Below are 25,144 nucleotides of genomic sequence, written 5' to 3' on the forward strand. Positions count from 1 at the left end.
AAGAGGAGGCTCCTTGCCATATGATAATGACAGCAGGGAGGTCACCTCTGGCACAGATAAGGGGCCTTGGCCCATCTTCATGAGAACAGAAAGGTCCCAGGTAAAAGCACCAGGAACCATGAAGAATAGGGGTGTGACTCTGGTCCCACCTGCAGAGTCTGCCCCGGCCACCTTAGTGGCCTACGCTTCTGTGTTTCCTGTTCCTCGGTGGCTGGCTGGGCCATAGGTGCCGGTGTGGACTGAGTGACAGGGCACAGATTCACAAACACAGAAGGGATAGGCAGCTGAGTCAGGTAAGAAGTGTGTGCCTGGCATGACCAGGGCACATGCAGAGCCAGTGTAACTCTATACATAGGTGGGCAGTCCCAAATGCTGGATGCTCTGCCTAAGGTTTGAGCTGTGTCCCAAGGATATTCAATGCCATCTTGAGGGGAAAACAAAACAAAACACCATGGCCTCGAGATGCCTCTGGGGCTGTGTGGAGGAGCGGCGTGTTAGAGTAAAATGGAAGGCTAGAGCTCTGCACTGGGAGCAAGGGAACAAGTGGAAATGCCCTGGGATAAAACGATGGAGACCTGGGCTGGCATGGGGGTAGGGGTGGGGGTGGGGACACATCGAGGGTGGTGCATTCCACCAGGACCAAAAACCTAGGAGAATGTTTTACCCGAGAAAGTCTGCAATACGCTGCTGGGGTCTCCAAGTTATAAAGTAAGGAACAGGCCAGCCACCTTGGAGCATCAGCAAAGCATCCTGGCCTACAGCACTCAATCTCCAAGGGCCATGGGAGTCGGGTTTACTCAAACATCAGAGGCTGTGAGAGTGAAGGGACGGGTGGAAGCCGACTGAAGAACACCAGCAAAGTGAGGAGGGCGAGCCCCTTTACTGGCTTAAGCAGTTGTGAGCAGTGAGCACTGTGGTCCACGCACATGACCTTGAACACGCAGAAAATAAAACAGCAAAGCTGTATGCAGACTGGGGGAGCAGGCGGCTTCCGTCCCATGAACAGGCAGATAGAGACGGCACTAGGAACACAGCCCCCCCGTGATGGAAGTGGATAGGATCGCAGGGCCAGGGGTCTCCATCCTAGAGGCACTGGGGACCCATTTGAAAGGTAGAGCAGAGGAAGGTGGAGTGAGTGCATACAGCTTAAGTGTCATTACATCCTTAGCTCACTGAGACCCGGGCTGGGGAGAGGGGGGCGCTCAGGACCCCAGGGGATACACCATGGTGGACAAGCCACAAACCCAGTGGCTCTTCAACTCAGTGTATAGCTGTCATCCTGCAAGTGGGCCTTTGCTTATGTCCATTTCAGAGACATGAAAACTGAGTCTCAGGGTGCTAATGAAGTAGCCCAGTCACGCAGCCCAGGACAGACAGCTGGGCTGCCAGATCCTGACACTGCCCTTGGCAGATGGGCCTCGGGTTAGCAAGGGATGGTTCAGGCTTCCGTAGGCTGGAACTAGGTGCCAAAGAGGCTGCTGTCCCAGCACACTGGTGCCTAAGGACCTAAGAATCCTGCCCTGGTTTTCCCAGGCCCATGCTTGGCTCACATTGAGCCCCCAGGGACCTGGGCTGCAGATCTGCAAACTTCCCAACAATAAGCATCCATTAGAGCCATCAGGGATGATGGATCTCTCTGGGTAAGGCGACCCTTGTATTATGACAAGCCCTTGGCAGCCCTGCTGCATTTTGGAGAGAATTAGAAATGCTTTTCTTCCTTAATTCTCCTCTCCTGCTGTTCCTAATCCAATCGACATTGCGGTCTGTAAGAACATGCCTTGGCCCTCTTTTGCCAGAAACTTCTTTTACATGGAAAACAGCTGCCGGGTCAGGCGCTGAGAGCCCAGTGTGAGACTGGCACGCCTTTCCCACCTGGTCAGCCCTCCCTCCACCTGGGAAGGTGGCAAGCCCCTCGGGCCTGACTCTGGGCTGCCCAAAGACACAGGCAAGGCTGTGACCTTCTCAGCACCTGTTTTGACCTGGTAAAGTGAGCATTTGGACAGAGCCTTGGCTCTTGGCTGCTAAGCTTTGGGATTCCCCTGGAGAAGGGTCACCTCCCATTCAGGTGCCTGTCCCCTTGTCACCCCATGTCTTGAAAGCCCCACCCTCTGTCTGTCTTAGCTCCACTTGGAGACGTATAGATGCTCCAAGGTGTCCCAGGTGTCATGGACCAGATCATCCCCAGCCAAGCTTTGCTGCTAGCCAGACAGCTCTGGTCCACACAGCAATCCACTGGGCCACTACTGTGACCCTGTGGAAGTCATGCAGCTGGAGCCCAGCCAACCCTACCCATGATGCTCTACAAATGATCTTATGGCTCAGTCATCACCTCACTACTGCAATGGTAGAGGCAGTCAGTGCTCCAGAACACAGGCAAGATGTGAGGCGCAGAGCAGTTATTAATCCACTGACACACAGGCAATAAGAGGTGGCATGGAGCTGGAGGCCAACCCTGGATTCTTTCCATCGTCCCTCATAGTCACAGGGAGGATGGATGGAGCGAGGGGTGAAGGAACGGTTGCTAAGCAACGTCATGCCTACCAGCACAGGTTGCCCTGATGGGAGCTGCAAAGGCCCATTAGTCACACTTAACCACCCCTCCCAGGTTATGCTGAGGCCACTCCTCTAAAGCTGATCCCTCGGGGACCACAAGGAGACCCTCCCCAAGAGACACAGGGGGGTTGGGGATTTAGCTCAGTGGTAGAGCACTTGCCCAGCAAGCTCAAGGCCCTGGGTTCAGTCCTCAACTCTGAAGAGAGAGAAGAGCGAGAGAGAGAGAGAGAGAGAGAGAGAGAGAGAGAGCCCCAACTGGAGCCTGGGAGGCTCCCCTCCCTCCTAACCTGGCTCACTGGGCTAAAGGTAAACCCAGCCTTTCTGGTATAACTTCTTCCTAGGAACAGCCTCCAGTAAAATCCTTGCCCATCAAATCCTGTGCTAGCGTCTCTTCTCAGAAGCCCTTATACTGTCCACTAGCCCACTTTCCTGATGAGGAAACCAGGATAGCGAAGAAGGTCCTACTTCAGGCTCCTGACTTTCCTGCCTTGCCCCCCTGAACAGGGGGTGCCTGTCGCCAGGTGGCCTGACACTCATGCTTGCTCACCTCCTGCTTCCCAGCTGCACACAGGTGCCGACCCAGAGGCTGATGTTCTGTCCGAGTGTCTGTCCCTGCAGCAGCTCCAAGCATCCACACTGTTGCCGGCCAGCAGAGGGAAGGGCAGCCAAACCCTGAGCCAGGAGCTCCTCCCAGGTATGTTCACACGAGGCAGAGCCAGGGCACAGGGGCACAGCCAGTGGATCCTTTCTCTGCCAGGCATCCCTCAGAGGGACTCCGGTGTACTGTCAGCCCAAGAGCACATGGGCAAGACTTGTTGCAGGGTGCGTTGTCTCTTGGACTTCATCGCTTCTGTACCCCACACTTCCAGGATGTCTTCCACAACTCTGCTAAGTAGGTCAATGCCATAAGATGGCGCCCACTCCCCCTTGGTCTGATGGAGGCCTCTTGGATTCGCTCTGGGCACCTACCTGTTCTCACTGCAGTAAGCCTTCTCCCCCTCTTCCTTCACCAAGATGGCTCTTAGCCTGCTCCCAGAACCTGCCTCCTTGTCCCCTCCTCTTGGAAGTCTTTCTTGGGGCTGTCAGTTTCCCTTCTGTATCCCCACAAGCCTGTGGCAGGGAAATTCCTCTGGAGAAAGCCTGAGTCTGCCTCATCCCAGAGTCAGTAGCATCTAGCTTAGGACACAAGCAGAACCAGCCTTGAGGGACATGTGGCCCTGCCTGAAATACTGTGAAGAGAGTCTACCCCTCTGAGTGTAAGCCAATTCTTCCTTGTGGCACATCTGCCTAAGACTCATCCACAGTGGGGCCCTCCAAGAAGTACCAGACCAGCCCCAGTCTGGACTTGAGAAGTCTTGCTCAGTGCCCAGACTCCTTCAGAAGAGAAAGCTGAGGCTTTGAGAGGCTTGGGCAACATAGCCAGAAGCACAACCTACTCCCTGCTGAGCTCTGTGACCCAGCATAGGGCTCTCTGGGCCTGACTCTGAAGGCCCATTTGGGCAACACTTATAGCCAGTGGTCCAGCAAGAACAGCTGCTGCTGGCTGCAGGCACCCTCGGGCCGTGGCAGGAATCCTGGCTCTGTGGCCTGGGAACACTGCCCAGCTGCGGGCAGCATGGCCTTTAGATTCAGTGGGAGGTTCTCGGGCTGCGTCTTCCACCCCTGAGGAAACCACAGCCTCAGAGCAGAGCGCTCAGCTGCCCACTGGGGGTTCTTGAATTACTCCAACCATTTAAAAGAGCATTTTTTTTTCTAATTATATTCTTTCCCCCAACACTGAAGTAATATCAGATTTTAAAACATGTCAGGGCCCTTACCAGACAGCCTTGGAAGACCAGGTTTTCACCCATCTTCAGGCCTACTGTGTGAGGATGCCCTGAGGTGCATACAGGGAGGAGGGATACGCATACCCCAGCTAGGTACCCCAAATTCCAAAAGATCAGAACTAGAAGGGACAGGAAGGGTCTTATTCTCCATTGCTGGGACCCCAAGCTGAGGACTCCAGAAAGGGGCTCCCACTGATGGGGGCACAGCTGCCTGGGCCCTGGGGCCTGCAGCCTCTGTGCATCCACCTTGAGAGGACTCACCAGGCAAGAAGAGCTAACCCATGTAGATCAGCAGCAGCTGGTCAGCCCTGGAGCCTCTTTGTCCTCACTGAGGGACAAGGACCTCAGTAGTTGTCTCTCTTAACAGATGGCATCTCATCTCGCCCCTAGCTACAAGCTACATTATTGAGAAACAAATCCGACAGGACACAGGCACAGGTGGAAGGCCTCTGGCTGATACGCCTGCCTGCTGCCTAGTGTGGATGGAATCAAGTCTTCCTCAGTGCCCCTTCTGGGCCTGCTGTGAGGACAAAGCCGAAAATGCACCCCAGTGGCTGTTCAGGGCCAGTATCTGCTTCCCACTTGGGGATTCACTTGGGGAGTGCCTGCTTGAGCCCAGACTGTCCCAGAGGCTTTGCTCTTCACCGAATGCCACCTCACACAGTTCTTCATACCTGCTATGCTCTGGCTGGTACTGACCTCAGCTCTCCAACCCAGAAAGCAGCAGGAAGGATAGCATGCCAGGCGCTCCCTGGGGCTGGGCTGCACACAGACGCCTGAGGCACAGTTGAGAACAGATGTTAGGGCCAGAGGTTAAGTGCTCATGGCTGATGATTGATGTTGCTGCTTTACAGCCCAAAGTGATATGGTCTGGGGATGCTACAGGCCCAGTCCCCACCTCCATGGCCCTTACAACCTGGTGATTCTTCTGTCCCATCCTCTGTCCGTGTACACGCTCTGTCACTGCCATGCATCTCTCTGGGGCTGTAAAGACAAGGGCATCAGCCAGGACAGCATCAAAGGCAGGGGACAGATTCTAGAAGAATCAGAAGAGTCCAAAACTGAGGGGATGAGGCAGTGATGATATAAGCTTGTCACTGCCTGTTCTGGGAGGGGACACGTACCTGGCAGGCATGTGCCAAGACAGGTAGTGAGGATGTGAGAAGTAGGTGTCAGCGTGGCAGAGGGACCCATCTACATTCCAGCCATCCCAGCTGTCAGGACCTCAGAATTGATTCAAGATGGCAGGCAAGGGGGTAGTGAGGAGAGTGTGAAGCAGAGCGGGCTAAGCAGCATGACGCCATGTGCTGCTCGCACGACCTTCCCCTCCAGGTACCTCCTGACCAAGGCAGGAGGATGCATGCACAGCCAGGACAGGCAGCAATGGGCGGCAGCACTGCTGACCCTGCAGGACACAGCACTGCTGACCCTGGCAGTAGGGTTCTCAAGGCCCTGAAGCAGCACTGGGGGGGGGGGGACATTCACAGGGTGCTTGGTGGCTGCCTGGGGGTCTGGGTATCATGGTCAGCTGACCACAGTGCCTGTAGCAGAGCCAAGGTCCTCCTTGGACACTTTAGACCCCAGCTCAGCTGAAGCCTCTGCCTCAAATAGGCAGTCTCTCCGTTTGGAACATGGTCTGAGTTTCTAAACTGTCAGATTAGGCATGTGGAGAACCTTGCAAGGCACATAAATATAGTTACCAGCCATGATGACCTAATAATGGGACTTTTCTTAGTGCTACCTAGCTACAGTCACCTGTACCACACAAGCAGCTCGTCTGGTCTTCAAGGCAGAGTGCTGCTATCAATAGTGGCAGCTTAAAGGCACTGGGGCCACATTATCATAGCTCCTTGATGCTGCCCCGGGCCTGTACTGTACCCCAGCCCCATTCAGTGCCCTGATAATAGCCTCCTATAGGTTCTGGTCAGAATGTCCCGTCTAGGATGAGACAGCCTTAGAATGCTAAGCAGCTGAGCTCACCCTGAAAGAAACCTGAGTGTTCCCAGGCTAGACCTTAAGTGGTCTTAAAAAGCTATAGTGTGAGCTCCTGTACCCGTACATCCTTACAACTAGAACAACACTTAAGAAGTAACAGCCGGCAGGGGAAGACTGGCCAGCCAGTGAACATCATACCAGCACTGCTGAGAGCATAGGCCTTGGGGAAAGTCCTCCCTCATGTCACCTTCATGCAAGAATCCATGTTCTTGATTTCAAGAACATTAATATTTCTATTCAGATAAGCATATTAGGTTAACAAGAGGGCAAAACTGGTCCCATTCTTTTTCAGGTAAAGTTGGGTGCATCTGAGACCTTCTACTCGTGAGCTGGTGATGTGACTCAGGTCTTGCCTAGCATGAATGGAGACCTAGATATCATCTCCAGCACCACAAGATAAAGTGCAGGCCTTGTGCCTTGTACCTGGAGGAGGGTCCATCCTCTCCTGACAGAGGCTTCTTGGCAGTGTTGCCCTCTGTGGTCCCCAGACCCTCAGCTGGAACTCTGGACCAACATGTGACTGACCTAGAACTGTTGGTCTGTTACCCACCTGTGTGACTCCCATCCTTGAGTGGGGCTCTCACGTAGGATATACAGCCTGGAGAACTCTCTGTAGTAGGTCTTCTTGGGGCCTCCAGAGTCAACCTGACTAGGTCAGCTATTCAGCCATTCCTTTACAGCCGGTCACGGGGGAGTCTCAGGCTCTGCCTGCCTGTGTCTGCAGAGGCAAGGTTTAGTTTATGCAAAGGAAGCCCCACTGTCAGGTTCTACCAAGCCCTCTCCATTTTAAGGTCCCACCTGCTTCTGGGGATACAGAGCCATCCTTGCTTTTCCACGATAGCTCCATGGAGATTTGAAGCAGCTCACTCCAAGTTTCCCACACCATGTCTCTGACAGTCCCCTCTGCCTCTCATTAACTCTGTCATTAGAGTACCCTCACCTCTGTCAGCCACAGGCTGAACCAGAGTGATACCATCACCACTCCTGGTGGAGTGTCCCTCTTGTCATTCTCTCCATAAGCAGAGAGTCATGACTCCTGAGATGTTCTACCCTAGCGAGTAGCCAAAGCCCAGTAACCTATGTTTGGTTCTTTGCAGGTGTGTATCCTGGCTCCGTCACCCCACAAAACGGGCTTGCTTCAGGCATCCTGTCCCCCTCCCACGATGTCCCTTCCAGGCACCACCCACTGGAGGTCCCCACTGGTTCCCACCACCACCTGTCCCCTCTGCCCACAGCTGAGAGCACCAGGGATGGGTATGTATGACAAGCCAGTCCTCGGGGGCCACACCTAAGCACTCGCGTGGGAGGTGGACAGGCAGGTGAGCTGCACACAATCTGTTGTGACTGGCGACAGCAGGCTACATTTATGCATCACTGACTGGGGCCTGTGCTCTGTACCACCTTCTGTGTAAGATGTTGGTGCCTCCCAGGGATGCCCCTACCACCGGAGGCAAATGTATTCGTACTCAGTCTTCCAGCTACCCACATCCTCCCTCCCTGCAGAAGCCTCTAGAAACATCTGCTGCCACCAGGCTCTCAGGAGTACCCCTCAGCATCTCCCTGGTTCTCTGGACATTTGAGACCAGACTTTCCATAGAGAGGCTAACCTGGGTCCCGTTGGAACCCTCAGAGCCTTCCACGGCGCCACTGTATTCAGTGTGTTCCTTGCCCTGTTGCTGGATCTGGGAACATGCTGCCATCCTCTTACATGATCAGAGGGGTCCCAGTCCCCACCCCACCCCCACTTGTGTTTATCACCAATAGTGACTTGCTTGAATTTGTTGCCCATCAACTTCCTCCTTCCTTGCCCTCCCTCTCGAAGGCTGCATAGCCTTGACCGCTGTACACTTAGGACCAGTCCGGCTTTATTAACCACATCTGTGGCTTGCTACTCCTCCCAGGGTCCTCTGGCCATTCATTCATCTGTTCTTTCCTGATCCCTGTGAGCAACTCCCTGGCCCCAGTGCTGGGCCACTGATGGCTTTGTGAGGAGATGCTGGACAGGCGGCACAGTTCAGCCATATGGGGGAGGAGCAGGAAGGGCTGCGGAGACCCAGGAAGGAAGCCAGTGGGCCAGATGGGCTGCCTACAGGCGTAGGGCTAAGCCAGGTTCCAGGGTCTGTCCGGTGGGCAGGTATGGGGAAGAGTGGCAGGGACAAAGGCAGGCATGGTGAGAGCTGGGATATGCTAGGATGAAGAGGAACTGTGATGTGGAATCCTGAGCTGGAGAGAGGCCCCCCCAGAACCAGACATAAGGCTAGTAATAGAGGTATCCTAAAGGTTAGGCCAGGCCAACGGCATGCTGAGGGGTGGTGAAGGGCTGGGGATAAGAGATGGCAGCCTGAGCTAAGGCTGGGCAGATGGGGAGAGAACCCAGATAGCAGTCATGGCACAGACTTGATCCTGGCTAGGTGAGGGAACCCGACTGCTTGAGCTCTCCCTGAACCTCTTCCTCCGTAAAAGGCATTAAAAGGCCTTTCTCCAGGAAGGTGGTGAGGACCACCCACCCTGCCTGGCATTGCTTGTGTCACTTGGGTCCCCTCCCTAGTCTCCCCTGCCCTTTCTGTCCCCATCTCAGGCCACCTGCTTAGCCAGTGGCCAGCCTCAACTAAGACATTAAAGCCAAGGCCGTTGCAGGGCCTGGGCCGGTTGCTTGGCCTCATTCATCACCCGCCTGCCGTCGGCATAAGTACCCATCAGGAATGCCTACAGGGAGAGGCAGAGTGATGACAAGACAGGACCGGAGCCTACCCACCCGCCCCTGGCCTGCAGAGTGGCGAGAGCTGTCCCCAGCCGCCAGGCGCCCGGGTTCCGGATGCCTGCTGGAGAGGAGGGCCTCTCGGCTGACACAGCCTGGGGCTCCCCTGAATGGGTTTCTTTTTCAGCCCCAGAGGAGAAATGGGTGGGAAGGCCTTCGGCTTTCCCGGCTTGCCAAAATCAACAGGGACTGGCCACTTGGGGCTCCCCAGCGGTTTGCTGGGACGTTTAAATAGCTTGACAGAATTATCTGATTCACTCAAAAATATGCTAAGAGGGCCTGACTTCATGACCAAATGTATTTACCCTGGCTCAGAGGAGACACCAAATTTGGTGGGTTTCTTTCCCAGCCTTGCACAAGGAAGGCATGGAGCCCTGGGGCTACCATCCAGGTCCAGGGTAACTTATATAGGCTTCAACTGAAGCTCAAGTGCATGTTTCTGGAGTTACTTGTCTGGCTTCAGAGAGGTACCTGGCTCCAGGTGACTTTCTTGCCATTGGAGTGAGGCAGACCAGCCTGTGCCGGCTGCGTGCAGTTGCGTTCTGTTTAATTTTACTGTCTGTGAAGGTGGCAGAGGAGAATTTATGGCAGGTCTGGACAGAGAAAATAAACCTTGAAGTTGCACACGCTTCCCCCAGACCCGTGCTTGCTTCTGCATTGTACTTCATCCGTGGGGTTTAGAAAGCTACTTTGTGGCAGGGCATGTTGGCCATATACCTGAAAATAAAAACTGGGAGTACTGAGGCAGGAGGATGGTGAGTTAAGGGCAGCCTGGGCTAAACAGTAAGACTCTGTCTCAAAAAGAACCTGTTTGTGGACGTTGGCCATTGTTTGCCACATGCCAGGACCCTTTTGTGGGCTCTGGTTATATAGAAGGCCATGGATGGCCCTCCCTGCAAGGCACAGCTGGGTTTTGGAGACTCCAATGAGAAGGGGGCAAGTCAGACACCCCACAGTTCTGAAGGAAAGAACTTCGTATCTACTGTGTCTTTGCCTGACTGACGCCGGCTAGGAGAATGTGGCCCAGCCTTCACAGTTGGCAGTGGACAGAGGGAGACCCTTTCCCCCATGGTATAGAAACATTAACAGTTGGGAAGGTTAAATCCAGAGAGACAATGAGGACTTGGCTCCTGACCTTCAGACAGTGGCATCTCAAGTGGGTGGAAGATGGCAGTGTATTGGCAAGCCTGTAGGGACAGGCTGCCAGGGCTGAAGGAAGAGGAGGCACCTCCAGTGTGTCCCCGAGATCTCCTGTCTCGCCACTCAGTCCTGCTTCCTTCAGAGTGGACACTGACCTGCCTGCCCCGTGAATCTAGCTTCTAGTAGAAGGATGAGGATAATGTGCCTTGCCTAACAAGGTGGCCTAGAGCCATGGTCCTGATTTTATAGTCTACTATATAGACCAGCGGTTCTCAACCTTCCTAGTGCTGCGACCCTTTAATACTGTTCTTCATGTTGTGGTAACCCCCCCCATCATCATAAAATTATCTTGTTGCTACCTCCAAACTGTAATTTTGCTTCTGCTATAAATTATAATGTAAATATCTGATATGCAACCCCTTGGAGTCGTGATCCACATGTTGAGAACTGTTAATGTAGATGGTTCAGGAAATGCCCCAGGCCAACCTGAAGTCTTGGGGACCTGTCTCCTGCTCTCACCCTCTCTGCGGTACATACATGCACTGTCAGGCTACAAGCCTGAGCGTGGGTTCAGAGTCCCTGAGGTAGAAGTCAGGTTAGGATGGAGATCTGAGTTGGGAGCCCGGCTTGTAGGATCTGCAGTAAAGCACACCTTCAACATGGCTACATTCAAGGCACCCTGCGTCTCTCTTAAAACTGAAGTTTTAGCTCACAAGAGTTTCCAAAGAGCACAGGCTTGAGCCTGGATCCCTTAGGTTACCTTGAATGTAGGCTGTAGCCCTTCCATCACAGGAGCTATGCCATAGGAGACACCAGGCAGGAAGACAGGAGAGGCTCTCTGAAGTACACTGCACAGCAGAGTGAGATGCCAGCCCGCGTGTCAGGTGTGCCAGCTTCTTCTCCTTCCGCATTGCACCATTGATCAATGAGGACTTGTGCACACTGTGCTGGGTCATTCGCTTACATGGCTTTGATTATACTCTCATCAAAACCTGTGAGGCCAATGCCTTGCGACCATGCAGGCAGAAAGCCTGGGCAGCCTCTCTCAACTTTGGTTTCTTGGTCTAAAAAGGGACCTAAGGAATCAGGCTTCAGATGGTCTGTCCCCCCCCCTCACCCAGAATGCCAGAGTGGCACACAGTGGAGGGCTGGTTGCCATCAGCGGTGGATGGTATTTAACCCACGATAGATAGTGGCGGCTGCAGCATGTCAGGTGAACACAGCACCCTGCAGGAAAACTGAGCCTCCCAACATCCCACAAGGTCTGTGTCTGATGGAAGTTGCCAAAAGTTTAAACTCTGGTCTGCAGATTTCCAAGGCCATAGACATCTCTGTTCCTTGTTTATTGGCAGACCTGAATGCTGAGTTCTCAGCTAAACTATAGCTATAGCAGGAGGCTCACAGACACGGTCATGGCATTGTAAATTAGTGCAGGTGCTGAGGCACCTGTTGTACCTCTGTCCTGAAGTCATATGGTACTCTGTTCTTTCCAGCCTGGGGCCCAGTCTCCTTTCACCCATGGTCAGCCCACTGAAGGGGCTTGGTCCCCCACCGCTACCACCAGCCTCCCAGAGTCAGTCTCCAGGGGGACAGTCATTCTCTACAGTCCCCAGCAAGCCTACCTACCCATCCTTCCAAAGCCCACCACCTCTGCCCAGCCCCCAAGGTAAGCTGCATTCAACCACTCGTGACCCAGAGGACTGACACAGGGTCTGGGGGAGGCTGGTTGGGTTCCAAGGACCATATTGGGCTCCTGCCTTAATGACAGGTAAGAGAGGCCTGCTGGTTAGAGGAAGACTGGGTGAGTGTGGTAGATTTGGGAGAAGGCCAACCGTTCCCCCTTGTGGGTCTCCAGTATCGGCCACAGACTTTAGCAGGCCTTCACCTTTCCTGTGCTTTCTCATTCACACCCTCAATGCCTGGACCGGACAACAAGGGGGCTGATCCCCTGATGACCCAGGTGCTTCTGTCTGTCACCACCATCCCTGCCTCCTCTTGCAGGCTACCAAGGCAGTTTCCATTCCATCCAGAACTGCTTCCCCTACGCTGACTGCTACCGGGCCACTGAGCCAGCAGCCTCCAGGGATGGACTGGTGGGTGATGCCCACGGTTTCAACCCCTTGCGACCCAGCACATACTCCAGCCTCAGCACACCTTTATCCGCACCAGGTAAGCTTCCCAAGACCTCCCTTCCCTGAACACTACCAAGGCTGGCCCTGTCTAATGGCCCCATATAGAGATAGAAGCAGAAGCTTGAAGAAGCCCAGTCTACCTGAGCTAGGGTACACCCTTGCTAGAATGACTGTGTTCCTGTCATACCTTTGCCCAGCTGTATCTAAATACTGTCAGTCCCTAGATTCTCTGAATGAGAGAATGGTCCAAATGGTGTTTCATACTGAGTGTTAATCAAGTACATGCTGAGTTCTGGCTCAGCACAGCCTTGGAGCCTGCAGATACCGCTGATCCCTGCTGTAGGAAGAGAAGCAGGAAGGGGTAGGGCCTGGGGCATGCCTGTTTCGTGCAGGACCAGGGAACTGAGAGTGCAGGGATTGGAAATCTGATGCTCTAACCCTGCTGGGTGCAGAGGTGCTGTGGACAGGGGGGGGGCTGCATGCTGCCCAGAGCTGGAATCAGGCTCTATCCAGCAGGCAGAGCAGAACTCAGGACAGCCTATTGGGTAGTTCCTCCTTCTGAATTACCTAAGTCAACCCCTACTCAAGTCAGTCCCAGGGTCCAGATCTAGTGAAGATCCTAAGGCTCAGACCAAAGAGAAGCTGAGGCCCTATGGAGGGCTCTTGAGTCGCCTGTGAGCAGCACAGTGGGGGACAGAGGACCACGGACACTGGACATGGGGCCAGTCAGGGAGGCCACCAGTAAACACAGACCTGTGGCTCCATCATCCCTGGGGGCTTTGCTGTGTGTGCATACACACGTCCTCTGTGTCTGTGTTCTCCCTTGCCATTTTGTGGAGCACATCTGTATGCATGTAGGGCTGGCCCAGGTGGTTCCAGGCATTTTGAGGATTACCCATGGCATATGCGTGTATTCTTATGTTGTACTGACGTTCACATACCTCTCTCACATCGTTACCTACCCTGAGACTCACATCTAACTCCATAGACATACATGAACATACATGCACACGCACATGTGAGACTCACATCTAACTCCACAGACATACATACATGAACATACATGTACATGTGGAGCTGCTTCAGGTTGCTGAGCTTGTATGTACATGGACCTGTGTTTGAGTACAATGAACATACATCTGTGGCTATATATGAGCCACACATATACATGACAAGGCTGTGTGCAGGCCACCTCTGTGATTAGTTACCCACTCTGTGCCTATACTATTCATTGCCACCATCCTGTGTTCCCAGCCCCAACCCAGGGGGGATTTATTAACTTAGCAGTCTGACATTAGAATGGAGAGGGGCCTCTTCCTGTCTGTACCCAGCACCTATTCCAACTGTATTTGACTGCCTCACGGCTAGCTAGCCACTGCCCATTAAAATGTTAATAATCCCAGGATGAACAAATATGTGGGCCAAAAGGCTTCAGGACAGTTCACCCCATACCCATTTCATAGCTGTAGGAGACTGAGACCCACTTACCAAAGCCACATAAAATCATGACAGCAGCTCAGGGACTAGACATTAGCTGGGATGATCCTCTCAGGTCTCTGCTTCAAGGCAAAAACCCTGAGCGGTGACCTCACTCTGGAAGCAGCATGTCTTCCAGAAAAGCCAGGTGTCCCTAGGGCCAAGTGGACTTGCATTTAAGTGCCAGCCCCCTACTTACTAGCAGTGTGACCTTAGACATCTGCCCCTCTCTGAGCCCACCTTTTCACCATAAAGATAGTAAGCCCCATGTCACTGAACTGCTGTGAAGTTAACTTAATTGGTCTTAATGATCACTTACTAGGTTTCAGGAATGCTCCCTTCCCTCTTGAGTCTGGGGGCGGGGGGGGGGGGGCTGGAAGAATAGGCAGCTGGGTTCCTTCTCCCAAACCCTCTAAGAGTAGAAACTACGGTGTTCCCCCCTTCTCCATCCTTTTCCCCCACCCCTGTCTCTCCTTATTCCCTCTCTCTTTCTGTCTATACCAGTCAAATACTGGGGAAGGATATGCCAAGCCAGTCTGCCTGTCTTCCCAGCTTCCCTGGCCCCTTTGGAGTGCAAGACCCCCATGTCTCCTCTCCACCCAGATCATCAGCACCCCCACCTCTAAGCCCCATAAAAGGAACATAACAGGAGAGGCCCCAGATGGGCCACATGCCAGCCTCTGGCACCGCCCCCTCTGACCCCCTGCTTTCTGTGCACAGGCTACGAGACCCTGGCAGAAACGCCGTGTCCCCCAGCGCTGCAGCCACAGCCAGCTGAAGACCTGGTACCTAGTGGTCCTGAGGACTGTGGCTTCTTCCCCAATGGGGCCTTTGACCACTGTCTGAGTCACATCCCGTCCATCTACACTGACACCTGAAGGAAGGGGCGCTGCTCTGCCTGCCTGCCTGGCTCCTGAGCTACTTCACCTACCTGCCATCTGCTGGTGCTTCCCACACGGGGCAGCAAGGCCACACCACAGGGTACTTCCCTACCTGGAGGGCTGTCTGGTCCAGAGCTGCCTGCCAGGAGCTATGGCCCTCTGACAGCCCCATGGCTGTGTCTTCCTCTCTCTCCATAAGGTTCTCAAATCACAGACCTCGTGTATATACAATGTACAGGACCTCTTTTCCGCCGCCCTGCAAGTTTTATATTTTTGGTTTTACAAGAAAAACATTAAAAACTGGAAACTAGACATGAAGGCTTGGTTCTACTTTGAGACCCAGAAGATCTGAGGGGAATGCAATGAAGAGCCCTGTGCACAAGAGGCCCTGGGTACAGCTATGGTGATGGAAACCCTCTTCTCCGATCCTATACAGTGGTCCTTACAGACCCCAGGCCAGTTCCAAGGCAGCAAGCTAGGCGGAGATAGTCCCAGGGCAGAGGTACAGAGAGTCTGAGAGGTACTCAGAGACAGACAAATACGTACATACATACATACTTACATACGCACCACACATACACAGAAGGGGGGTGGGGGGGGAGAGGGGGATGGATCATGGAGCCAGCCTTCCTACCTTCTGCCCTCAGCCAGCTTTGGCTCTGCTGTCTAGACAGTATGCAAGTCAAGGACACCATGGGACTCAACAGCCTTGTAAAGCAAGAGGTAAAAGGCACCCCACAGACTATCTAGGTGCAGAGAGCACTGAGCCCAAGGGGAACCCACACCCACATGTTGCCCCAGCCTATAGAGAAGGCCAGTTCTGAGAACACCATGGCCTGCCTAAATCTCCTGTCTCTGTGTCCAGCCCAGACAACAGACCCCATCTAGTCTGCAGGGAGTGCCTAGAAGTGGGCTTCATGTCATTGTCACCTGAGGAAAAGACGAAGGCAGGCATCCCACTCGGTAGGAGACTGAGAGGGCTAAGTTCCCTCCTCACTCCCACTGTACCAGCTCTCCCCGGCTTCAGAAATGCTCTGGGAAGGGTCTTCTGCCCCCTGAGCAGCAGCCACCAAGATACATTCCCAGCTCAGTCTGTACGGCAGAGGTGAGAGGGGAAGAGCTCGGTGGCCCCCTTCTTCAGAAGGGAAACTGAGGCTCCTTGGTCACCCAGCCATGCTAGATGGCATACTCAGGCCTTCTCTGTCATCTAGAGACACCTCAGTTACCCCAATATGTAAGTCCTTCCCAAAGTCGAGAAGACAGTTGCTCTTCTATGTTCTGCTGTTCTGGGAGTCCGGGGCCCTCTGGTGTCGTAGCCAATGAAACACCAGCATGGTTCACAGGGTCACACCCGGGCCCCTGCAGTCGTCTTGCAGTATTACACAGTCTTCATCCATCCCACACTCCTGGATTGGAGGCAGCTCCTGGTTGTCTTGCTAACATGAGATGAACTTATAGCTGCCTTCTCCCATGACTGCAACAATGTCTTTCATCACAGTTGTCCTTGCGTAAGAGAGCCACTTGTCCCGTTGTGTAGACTGAGGAACAGAGAAGGTACAGTCACACGCCCATGTGATGCAGCTACCCAGTGCTCCACACCCAGGGTGCCGCTGGGCCCTTGAACTCAGGGTTCCCTGCCTCCCACATCTGCCTCAGCCCTAGCCTCCTAGTGTAGGCCCAGTCCAGGCCTCAGTGAGGAAAAACCAACCTAAGTCACACAGCACAAAGGGCCCCTGACTCCCACCCAGGGTGCCCTGCCCACTCCTCCCCTCCCCTACTTTTTATGGAACTAATTAGGCTGTGGCAAATTTCCTTTAACAGGGATGCTCAGGAGTCAATACTGCATGTCATTGTAGGCTCTTAATCCAGTCCAGATAAGCAGAATTAAGCTGTACAATGAGGACATATTTCTATTAATAATGAAAAGGGCTGAGCTCCGAGCACACAGGGAACACACAGAGTGCTGGCAGTTGGATTCCATTTAGTTCCAGAGAGCAGAGAAGGAGGAGACAAAGGCTGTTAGAAGCAGACCAGAGAAGACAGGCAAGCTATGGAGGTACCAAGCAGAGCTCCACGGGGCACCAAGGGCTTGGGACTGCTACGGTTGTTGGGATTCCACCTCCCCATCCCGCCCATTCATTCCAGTCATCCTTAGAGGCTCAGCATGAGCACAGCACAGGAGGCTCTCCATATCTCCAAGACATCTTTGATCCCTTCCTCAGCCAAGCAAGGCATCATGGTCACTCCTCAGCTCTGTCCTTCAGACCAAGGAACCAGGGAGCTACCTTGTCGCCACTCCCAGGGACATCATGACCCTAAGTGGTGGGGAGATGGGACTGTCATTGTCACCCAGGGTAGGCTGGAAGGTCATGGGAGGACAGGCCACAGCTCAGAGGCCCTGTGTGGTGGTGGGGGCGGGGGGCGTCTTTTGACCAATGGAGGTGAGTCTGTCCAATGCCAGGACAACCCAGACCTGACCATGTAGGTAACCAGCTGGAGTTGTCCCCCACTGCTACCACTACCTGGACTCCCTAGGAACCCTGCCCCCTCCTCTTCTCATTCCCCTCTTCCACATGTCCTCTCCTCCCTTCACAGCCCCCACTGTCTCCTGCTGCCATGCTGACCTATGCCTCCCTCCTCACTTCTTGCTGCCTTGAGTCCACCTCCTCCAGTTCACCCTATTGTCTCATTCCTTTCCTCCATTTTTTTTCTTTGACCTGACATAACAGCGTTTGAAATCATCTTTCTGTGACTAAGCCATACTCAGGACAGTTGGGGGAAGAGGCTTTGGGGCAGGGCTTCATTCACTGACTCCTCAGCCAGACCAGCATCTCTGGGATGTTGTGCATTCTGACCCTCTAGCCCTATGACCAGGCCCAGGGATCCCCCCCAGACTGGTACCTGTCCCCCAAGGATTCTAGATGGTCTTTGGGGATCCATGAGTTACCTCAGGACCCACACCATCCGGCAGTGGGCCCCACCTACTGTACCACAAGAAATCCAAGCAGAGGGCAGTTCCTGAGACACCCCTCACTGCTGGCCTCTTCCCACTTCCCCTGTCCAAACAACCCTCATGGAAAGTAGGAAATGAAGTGAGAGCTTCTTAGACCTCAGGAGCTCCCTCTGCTGGACAGGGCAGGGTAGGGTTTGACAAGGTAAAGTTCTGCTAGAAGACAAACCCCAAGGGAAAAAAGGAGGAGGAAGACGAGGAGAAGGAGGAGGAGGAAGAGGGAGGGGGGAGAAGAGGAGAACAATGACAATGACTGACCCCTACAGAATCTCACACACAGTAGGACCATAAAGAATATCGACCAGGATGTGGTGGCGCACACCTTTAATCTCAGCACTTGGGAGGCAGAGGCAAGTAGATATCTGTGAGTTTGAAGCCAGCCTGTTTTACAGAGCTTGTTCCAATTAGCCTGGTCAGCCATGAAGAGCCCACTCCACCATAGACAGTACATTAGAACTCTAAAACACCCCATGCCTGCTGACCCCCAATGTCACATGCAGCTCTAGGCCATTGGATATGCTAAGTGTTGTGACCTACTTTGCAGAGAAAAAGACTGAGGCCGAAGGCAGTCACTGTCTGAGGCCACTTGGCTGGTGTTAACATTCAGTGTAAGTCCACAGCAGCCCTCCTGCCTCGCCCTATCCTGTCAGTCTACATGACAGCTCGGGATTTGAGCCCCCGGACCCGCCTGAGGACTTCTGGCACGCGCCTCTCTCGCCTGTCCAGAGGGGACCATTAGGCTTTTACAAGTCCCGATTTATATACTCGCCTGGGCCATGGGCCCTGCCAGGCATTTATAGGTTTCTAAGTGGTCCTGTCTCTGGGGGAAATGCAAACAGAACAGGAACTAGGAGAGAGCTGCCAGTCCCCATCAGCCAAAGCCTTCCATTCATTCCCAGGGGCCCTGGGCCTGGGGCAACTGCATCCTGCTTAGGAACATGTGCAGAGCTAGACTCCCAGCCGTGGAGACTGTTTTCGAGAAACAGCAAAGCAGCAGACAGCTCCAGGTTGAAGACGCCTAGCTAGCTTAGCTGAGGCCTTGTGGGAGAGGGACTGGGGCTAAGTTCACCCTTGCTCAGTCACCATCCTGTCATAGTCACATTGGTTCCATACAGCCTAGTATACAGTCGGTCTTTAATAAATGCCTCTTTGGTTTTTTTTAATACAAGAAAATTATTTTGTTCTAATTTTTAGTTCCAGACAGCTCACAAATCCACTGCCTCTGACAATACCCAGAGTATATGCAGATACACTCATGGCACAGCTGGAGAGGCAACAACTTGAGGTTTCTCTACACAAACTATTCTTTAATGTCGCTTAAAAATCCAGACTACACGATATGCGTGGGCAGAAAGCCAGCTGAGTGCGTCTCTTGACACTAAAATGTATTAAACAGCAAACAGCCAACCCTTACATGATTCACACCAAAATGATGACACCCAAAACCACGTTCCTTTTAAAGGACAGGTCTATCAGTAAAATATTATATTTCTTTAATACTCTGCCTGATGCTTCATACACTGTGGGAAAGCTAAGTGTGAGTCTGTTCATCGGCTTCTTGGATAGGCCTTTCCCACTAGCTTTTATTAATCAGAGTCACAATTAGGTCATAAATAAACATGTATATTATAAATCCCATGAATAAATGCCTCTTTGAATTAACTTGAGTCCACATTGAACAAGAGCCAGACTAGGGAGAGGCATGCCAACCTCTTCCTAGAAGGCGAGCCTTTAAACACAGGAGCCTAGGGTCCCTGACTTCAACCCCAAAGCCCTGCAAGGAACCACAGAGACGGAGAAGGCTATACTGGGAGACTCTCAAGCAGACTGGAGCCCCAGATGGTGGGGCTGGGGCAAATCTCAGATTTCCAAAGAGCAAAGCCCTCTGAAGTAAATGGATAGCAGTGCTGACCAGGGACTGCAGGTCAGCCTTCAAGGCCCTGGAGGCAGCTGGCTAGCCTCCATCCCGCTATATCCCTGGCAGCTGCACCTTTGCTGCTCAGCTTGGCTGCACTGCCCTCGGGATCAGTCACCTGAGCCAGGTGAGTATCAGAGAAGGCAGAAGAGGAATCCCAAGGACCTTGTGTCACTTTGCCCCCCGGAGGCCCATTTACCCATATTAACAACAATCCGCTAACTCTCCATGGCTTTTCACTACAACTGCAAAGGAGTTCCTACAGCTATGGCGGCCCCATCCCTGATTGGGCACCACCAGGCCATGTGCAGAACTCCCTAAAGGCTCTGGTCCAAGGAAATGGGGATCACTAACACAGACGGCTCCATCAAAAGCGCCCACCCAGTGCAGGTCGAGCATGTGAGAAATAGCCCTCTCCATCTTGGGTAAGAACTGAAGACAAGGATGGAGTGAACCACCCTGATTGCATATGGCTGAGCCAGGACATTGAACTTCTGTCTGCCTAGCTGCAATGCCCCAGTACCCCCTTGGCCAGCTTCTGAACCCCTGCCTTGTGTGTCTGTAGACCCCAGATAGGGAGTCCGCCCCAGTCCACAACCTGCCTCCTCCACTCACCTGTGGAGAACTGCCTTAGACTCAGCACCTCAGCTCCTCATCTGAACAGAGCCATGCCCCTGACCCTTACACCGGGCTGCAAGAGCGCCTGCTGGCGAAGCTGGTGAATCAGGAGAGCCACTGTAACCAGGAGGGCAGTGCCCAGGCAAGCCAGGATCCTCACAGCTTACCTTTGTCATCAAACACAGTTGCCTCTGGCGGTCAGTCTCCCCCAGCGGCCTGAGCCCCAAAAGAGGAGTGGGGTGTCTTCTACCAGAAAGACTGGGAGTTGGAGGACAGCCCTAGGGTGAGAGGCCCTAAGTCCAATGAAGGACAGACTGCCAAAGGCACAGGCTCCACAGGGCCTGAACCCAACCTCATTAAGCAAGACAAAGTTAGTGTGAGCCACCTGCCCTGAGCCTGATTTCATGATGAATCCATGGCCGAGAAAGGATAAAGACTAACTCTTAGAGCATTACTTTTAAAAAAATTATTATATATACTACTTATTTATTTTATATATACAAATGCTCTATTACCATGTTCAACTGCATGCCAGAAGAGGGCATCAGATCCCATTACAGATGGTTGTGAGCCACCATGTGGTTGCTGGGAATTGAACTCAGGACCTCTGGAAGAGCAGCCAGTGCTCCTAACCGCTGAGCCATCTCTCCAGGCCTCTCCTCTACGTTTAATACTAGAGAAACTGAGGTTCTGGAAACCTAAAAGATGATGAAGACCTATGTGCTGACAGCAGGACCCCACAGTCCCCATCCTGGGCTAGTCAAGCACTGACAGAGACCCTGGTGACTCATAGTCACCTCATTGACTCTGGGGGTTCTGCTCCAGAAGCTGGGATGATGTCCCCTCCCTCAGTGGGCAGAGTCAATGCCATCACATTGAGGGCCTGTATGTAGTAGTTAAGTTATAGACAAATGTAACTATTAGTCTTTCTGCTTACACAAGCACCCTTAGCATTCTCCCTGTGACTGCAAACCAAGCTCCGTGCACAAATGGACAGTCAAGACAGGAATGTTGCAGCTCACCTGGGGAAGCGTGGACATTCGGCAGTAGGACTGGTCTTGAGATTCCCAGGGCAGTACTCACATTAGCCCATGTGGACTTGAACGGTGGCCTCTCTGGTCAGCACACCCCCCGCCTGTCTACACAAAGCCTGGGGGCTCAGTTTACAAACTCCAGCTGTGCTCTTCTGCCTTTGTTAGGGTGTGCTGAGGGGGACTGAGAAACTAGGTGTACCGGCCTTGGGCAGAGCAGAGAAGAGGCAACCGTCATCTAGTGATTCGGGGACCAATGACTTCCTTACTTGCCTACAGAGTGAGAGCTGCCCTGGCCACAAACCAGGCCCCTGGTGGGGAGTTTCAGTGCTCAGCACCAGACATGTCCCCAACACGACCTTGCTTCCCCATAGCTTACAAACCTCTGTCTTCTCTCCTAATTTCTTTCTGTGTACTTGGTGTGCTCTTGAAATAGACTCTCCTCCATGGAGCCCTCTTAACGACCACTGGACATGGGCCCAGACATGGGTACTCCTTTTAGCATTTCCCCCCCGCAGAGGTCAGTAAGGGGGGGAGGGTAGAAATGCTTGTCAGACACAGACAGCTGGGGATGCTGCCATTTCCCAGGCTCAGGACACTCACAGGCAAAGCTACCACTTCCAGTTCAAGGCTCTTCTCTAGTCACACCGCCCTACTGCCATCTATAGTCAAGAGCCCACCTTGACCTCCCAAACCTTCAGACCTTGCTCCTAACAACAGAGCCTCTCTTGCAAGCAAAGTGTTTGACAATCACTTCAAAACCCCAGGTTGGGGAGGAAGTAGGAGCCTATGAATCGAGACTAAGACACCAGGCCAGGTCTCCTGGGTTCTGAGCTCGCCAGGCCCTCTCCATGCTAACATGCTACTTATTGGTGAGAATACATATGCTTTTCTTTGCCTAAATCAAAAATAAGACAAGCATGCCTGCTCTTTATTTTTTATTCTACAACTGTCCAAAAGGCTCTAACTAGAGAAACTAGGCAAGAAAATAAGTTAAAAGACACATTAAAACAAACAAACAAACAAACAAATAAAACTATGTTATAGGGACTGGAAAGATGGCTCAGCAGTTAAGAACACTGACTGCTCTTCCAGAGGTCCTGAGTTCAATTCCCAGCAACCACATGGTGGCTCACAACCATCTGTAATGAGATCTGATGCCCTCTTCTGGTGTGTCTGAAGACCACGACGATGTACTCATATACATTAAATAAATAATATTTTTAAAAGGTAAAATTATGATATATTCTTGTATGTAGGGAATCTTAAGTAGCATGTATTCACATGTGTGCACATATACACACAGGCACACACATACACCTATTAAAGCTAATAAATTGACTGATCAAAGTTGCAGGTTACAAGAACGCACAGTAGTTAACTGTTTTATACTAGAAACAAGCAGTTCAAAAATGAAATTAAGGAAAAACATCATTTAAAATAGCATTGAAAAAATGAAATCATTAGGTATGATGGTTTTGCTTTTTATCCCAAAACTTGGTTGGCAGAGCCAGGTGGATCTTTATAATTTTGAGATTAGTTTGGTGTACATAGGGAGTTCTAAGACAGTGAGACCTTGCTTCTGATGTGGCCCACAAAATGGTAACAAATTTAACAGAGTGCATTCTGAAGACCGCACTCATCGCTAAGTAGTTGGAAGACATCCCACATCCACTGGTCAGACAACCATTCTCAGCACATCGCTCTCCCCTGATTGACCCACAGTCAGAAGAGTCCCTCTCCAAACCTCAGCCGGATTCTTTGCAGAAACTGACCATCTGAGCATGAAATCCATATGCAAATGTGTGCGGGCCATAGCATAACCCAAGCAGTCTCAAAAGAGCAGTCACAGGGCTCAGGGTCCCCGCATCGGTTTCCAGACACACTACAAAGCAGGAGGAACCAACGTGACGTTAAGGGAGCATGAGGAAAGTCCGGTAGAGTGGTCGGCACAAAGACAAGCCTCCACTGCCATGGACGATTGGCTTTTGACAAATGCCAAACAATTAACTGGAAAAAGAATTGTCTCTGTGTAAACAGGGACAACTGCATACCCTTGCACAATAGAGTGAAGTTAGACCTCTGACTATACACAAAAGAATTAGCTCAAAACAGACCAAAGACCAAATAAAAGCATTAAAACCATAAAGCTCCTGGGAAACAATATTAGAGGAGACCCTGGTAGCCATTGCAACGATTAAATCTTAAATCTCACGCCAAGAGCCCTGCCACAGACAATGATAAGCTGGACATCACTAAAGTGAAAACTCTGTGTGCGTCAAAGGACGCCATCAAGAAAGCGAAGGGGCAACCCATGGAGCAAGAGAAAAGGGTTTTAAATTGCTTAACTTTAGGAAATTAGCCTCAGAATATAAATCTGTTTTAAGCAGGTAAATAATTTGAATGTTGTTGCTCTGAAGTACATTCACAGATGGACAGTGGCCCTAGCTCATTAGCCACCAGGGGAATGCACACACACATATTCTAAGGGGACATTGCTGTCTACCCACCAGTGTGGCCACCACAGATGTACTGGCAAACAACAGAGAGCCAGGACGTCAGGTGTCACTGGTAGGAGTGTGACATGGTGCAGTTGACCCGGAAACATCTGAGCAGTGCCCTAAAAACTTAATTATAGAGTTTGTATATGACCTAGCCATTTTACTCTGAAGTGGAATAAAAACACCAAAGAAATTAAAACGTGTGTTTACAGAAAATCTTGTGCACAGATGTTCATGGTAGCGCTGCTCATAACTGCTCTCGAGTGGAGGCAAGTTAAGCATCAGCAGTGAGAGGGTAAGCAGACGTGGTACATCCACACGCTGGAATAGTATTCAGCAGTAAAAAGAAATGAAGGACAGACATGTGTGAGCCATGGGGGAAACTTGAGGACACTAAGTGGGAAAAGTGGCTAAGTGGGACAAGGGCAAGCAGGAAAGGCCACACGCTACATGATTGTGTGACTGTGGCAGGCCAAGCTAAGCAAAGTCACAGGGACAGCGGTGTGGCTGGATATGTCCAGTGACTGTCCTTTCAGGCCATGACAGTATTCTAGAATTCCCTGTGATGAGGATGAGTAACTCTGAATATTGGAACCACTGAACTGGACATAGTAAATGGGAAATACATATCGATAGAAACCTCTATTTGAAACAAAAAATGTCTGGGTTGAATTTTTTCCTCACAGCTCTCCCAGTAGTGACAGAGCCATGCAATCTAGTTAACAGCCTGTCTGGCTGCAGCCCCAAGTGACTAATCTGTTATTTTTTCCTCTGGTACTGCCTTTCTCTTGGTTGATCACCTTGGAGATAGAAAATGGACAGATTAGACACTAATTAGAGAAAAAGGAGCATCCTCTAGTGGAAAAGGACGGCCAGAAGGGTGCGCATCGCTACACAGGATGAGGCCCAACTTTTTCCACAAGCAATTCACTTAAGAGAAGAGTCTCAGCTCTAGGGAGGCCACAAGAAAACACCAAGGAAGGCTCTCTTGCAGGCACAGGGCTGCTAGGAGGAGAACTGTGGACTCCTGCCAGCCACCAGTGCCCTAGGGCCTCACACAAACTAAGTCAGAGACCTAGGGTCTCACACAAGCTAGGCCAGTGTTCTAATACTATAGCCACCCCCCCCGCCCCCTTATTTTTTACTTTCTGAGTCGGTCTCATTAAGTTGTCCATGCAAGACTGGAATTTGTGATCTTCATGACTTGACCTCTTGAATAGCTGGGATTATAGGCCTGTGCCACCAGGCCCAGAGCCCTGAGTATCTCGTTCCTTCTCAGGGGAATGACCTGTGCAGAGGGATGGGAGA

The 25,144-nt window shown here is 52.1% G+C and overlaps 1 protein-coding gene and 1 long non-coding RNA gene across 9 annotated transcripts in view; one reads left to right on the forward strand and one right to left on the reverse strand.

Annotated features, from left to right (window-relative positions):
• Glis1 (GLIS family zinc finger 1) overlaps positions 1 to 15,073 on the forward strand; it is a 208,426-nt gene extending 193,353 nt beyond the window's left edge. For 7 of the 8 annotated variants that reach the window (XM_017320135.2, XM_011240485.3, XM_006502972.3 and 4 more), the window contains 5 exons: positions 3,115 to 3,247; positions 7,472 to 7,628; positions 11,766 to 11,938; positions 12,274 to 12,441; positions 14,601 to 15,073. In XM_017320135.2, coding sequence (XP_017175624.1) covers positions 3,115 to 3,247; positions 7,472 to 7,628; positions 11,766 to 11,938; positions 12,274 to 12,441; positions 14,601 to 14,758 — 789 coding nt within the window. In that variant the 3' untranslated portion in view covers positions 14,759 to 15,073. The remainder of the gene's footprint in view (positions 1 to 3,114; positions 3,248 to 7,471; positions 7,629 to 11,765; positions 11,939 to 12,273; positions 12,442 to 14,600) is intronic. The other variant, NM_147221.2, reaches the window with a different exon arrangement.
• Positions 4,664 to 6,047, reverse strand: Gm52673. Its single transcript, XR_003955092.1, has 3 exons — positions 5,504 to 6,047; positions 5,296 to 5,363; positions 4,664 to 5,155 (listed from the first exon to the last, which is right to left on the reverse strand). It is a non-coding gene; the product is annotated as a predicted gene, 52673 (long non-coding RNA).
• Positions 15,074 to 25,144: the final 10,071 nt, after the last annotated feature.

This window comes from Mus musculus, chromosome 4, assembly GCF_000001635.26.
Source record: "Mus musculus strain C57BL/6J chromosome 4, GRCm38.p6 C57BL/6J".
Classification (NCBI taxonomy): domain Eukaryota; kingdom Metazoa; phylum Chordata; class Mammalia; order Rodentia; family Muridae; genus Mus; species Mus musculus.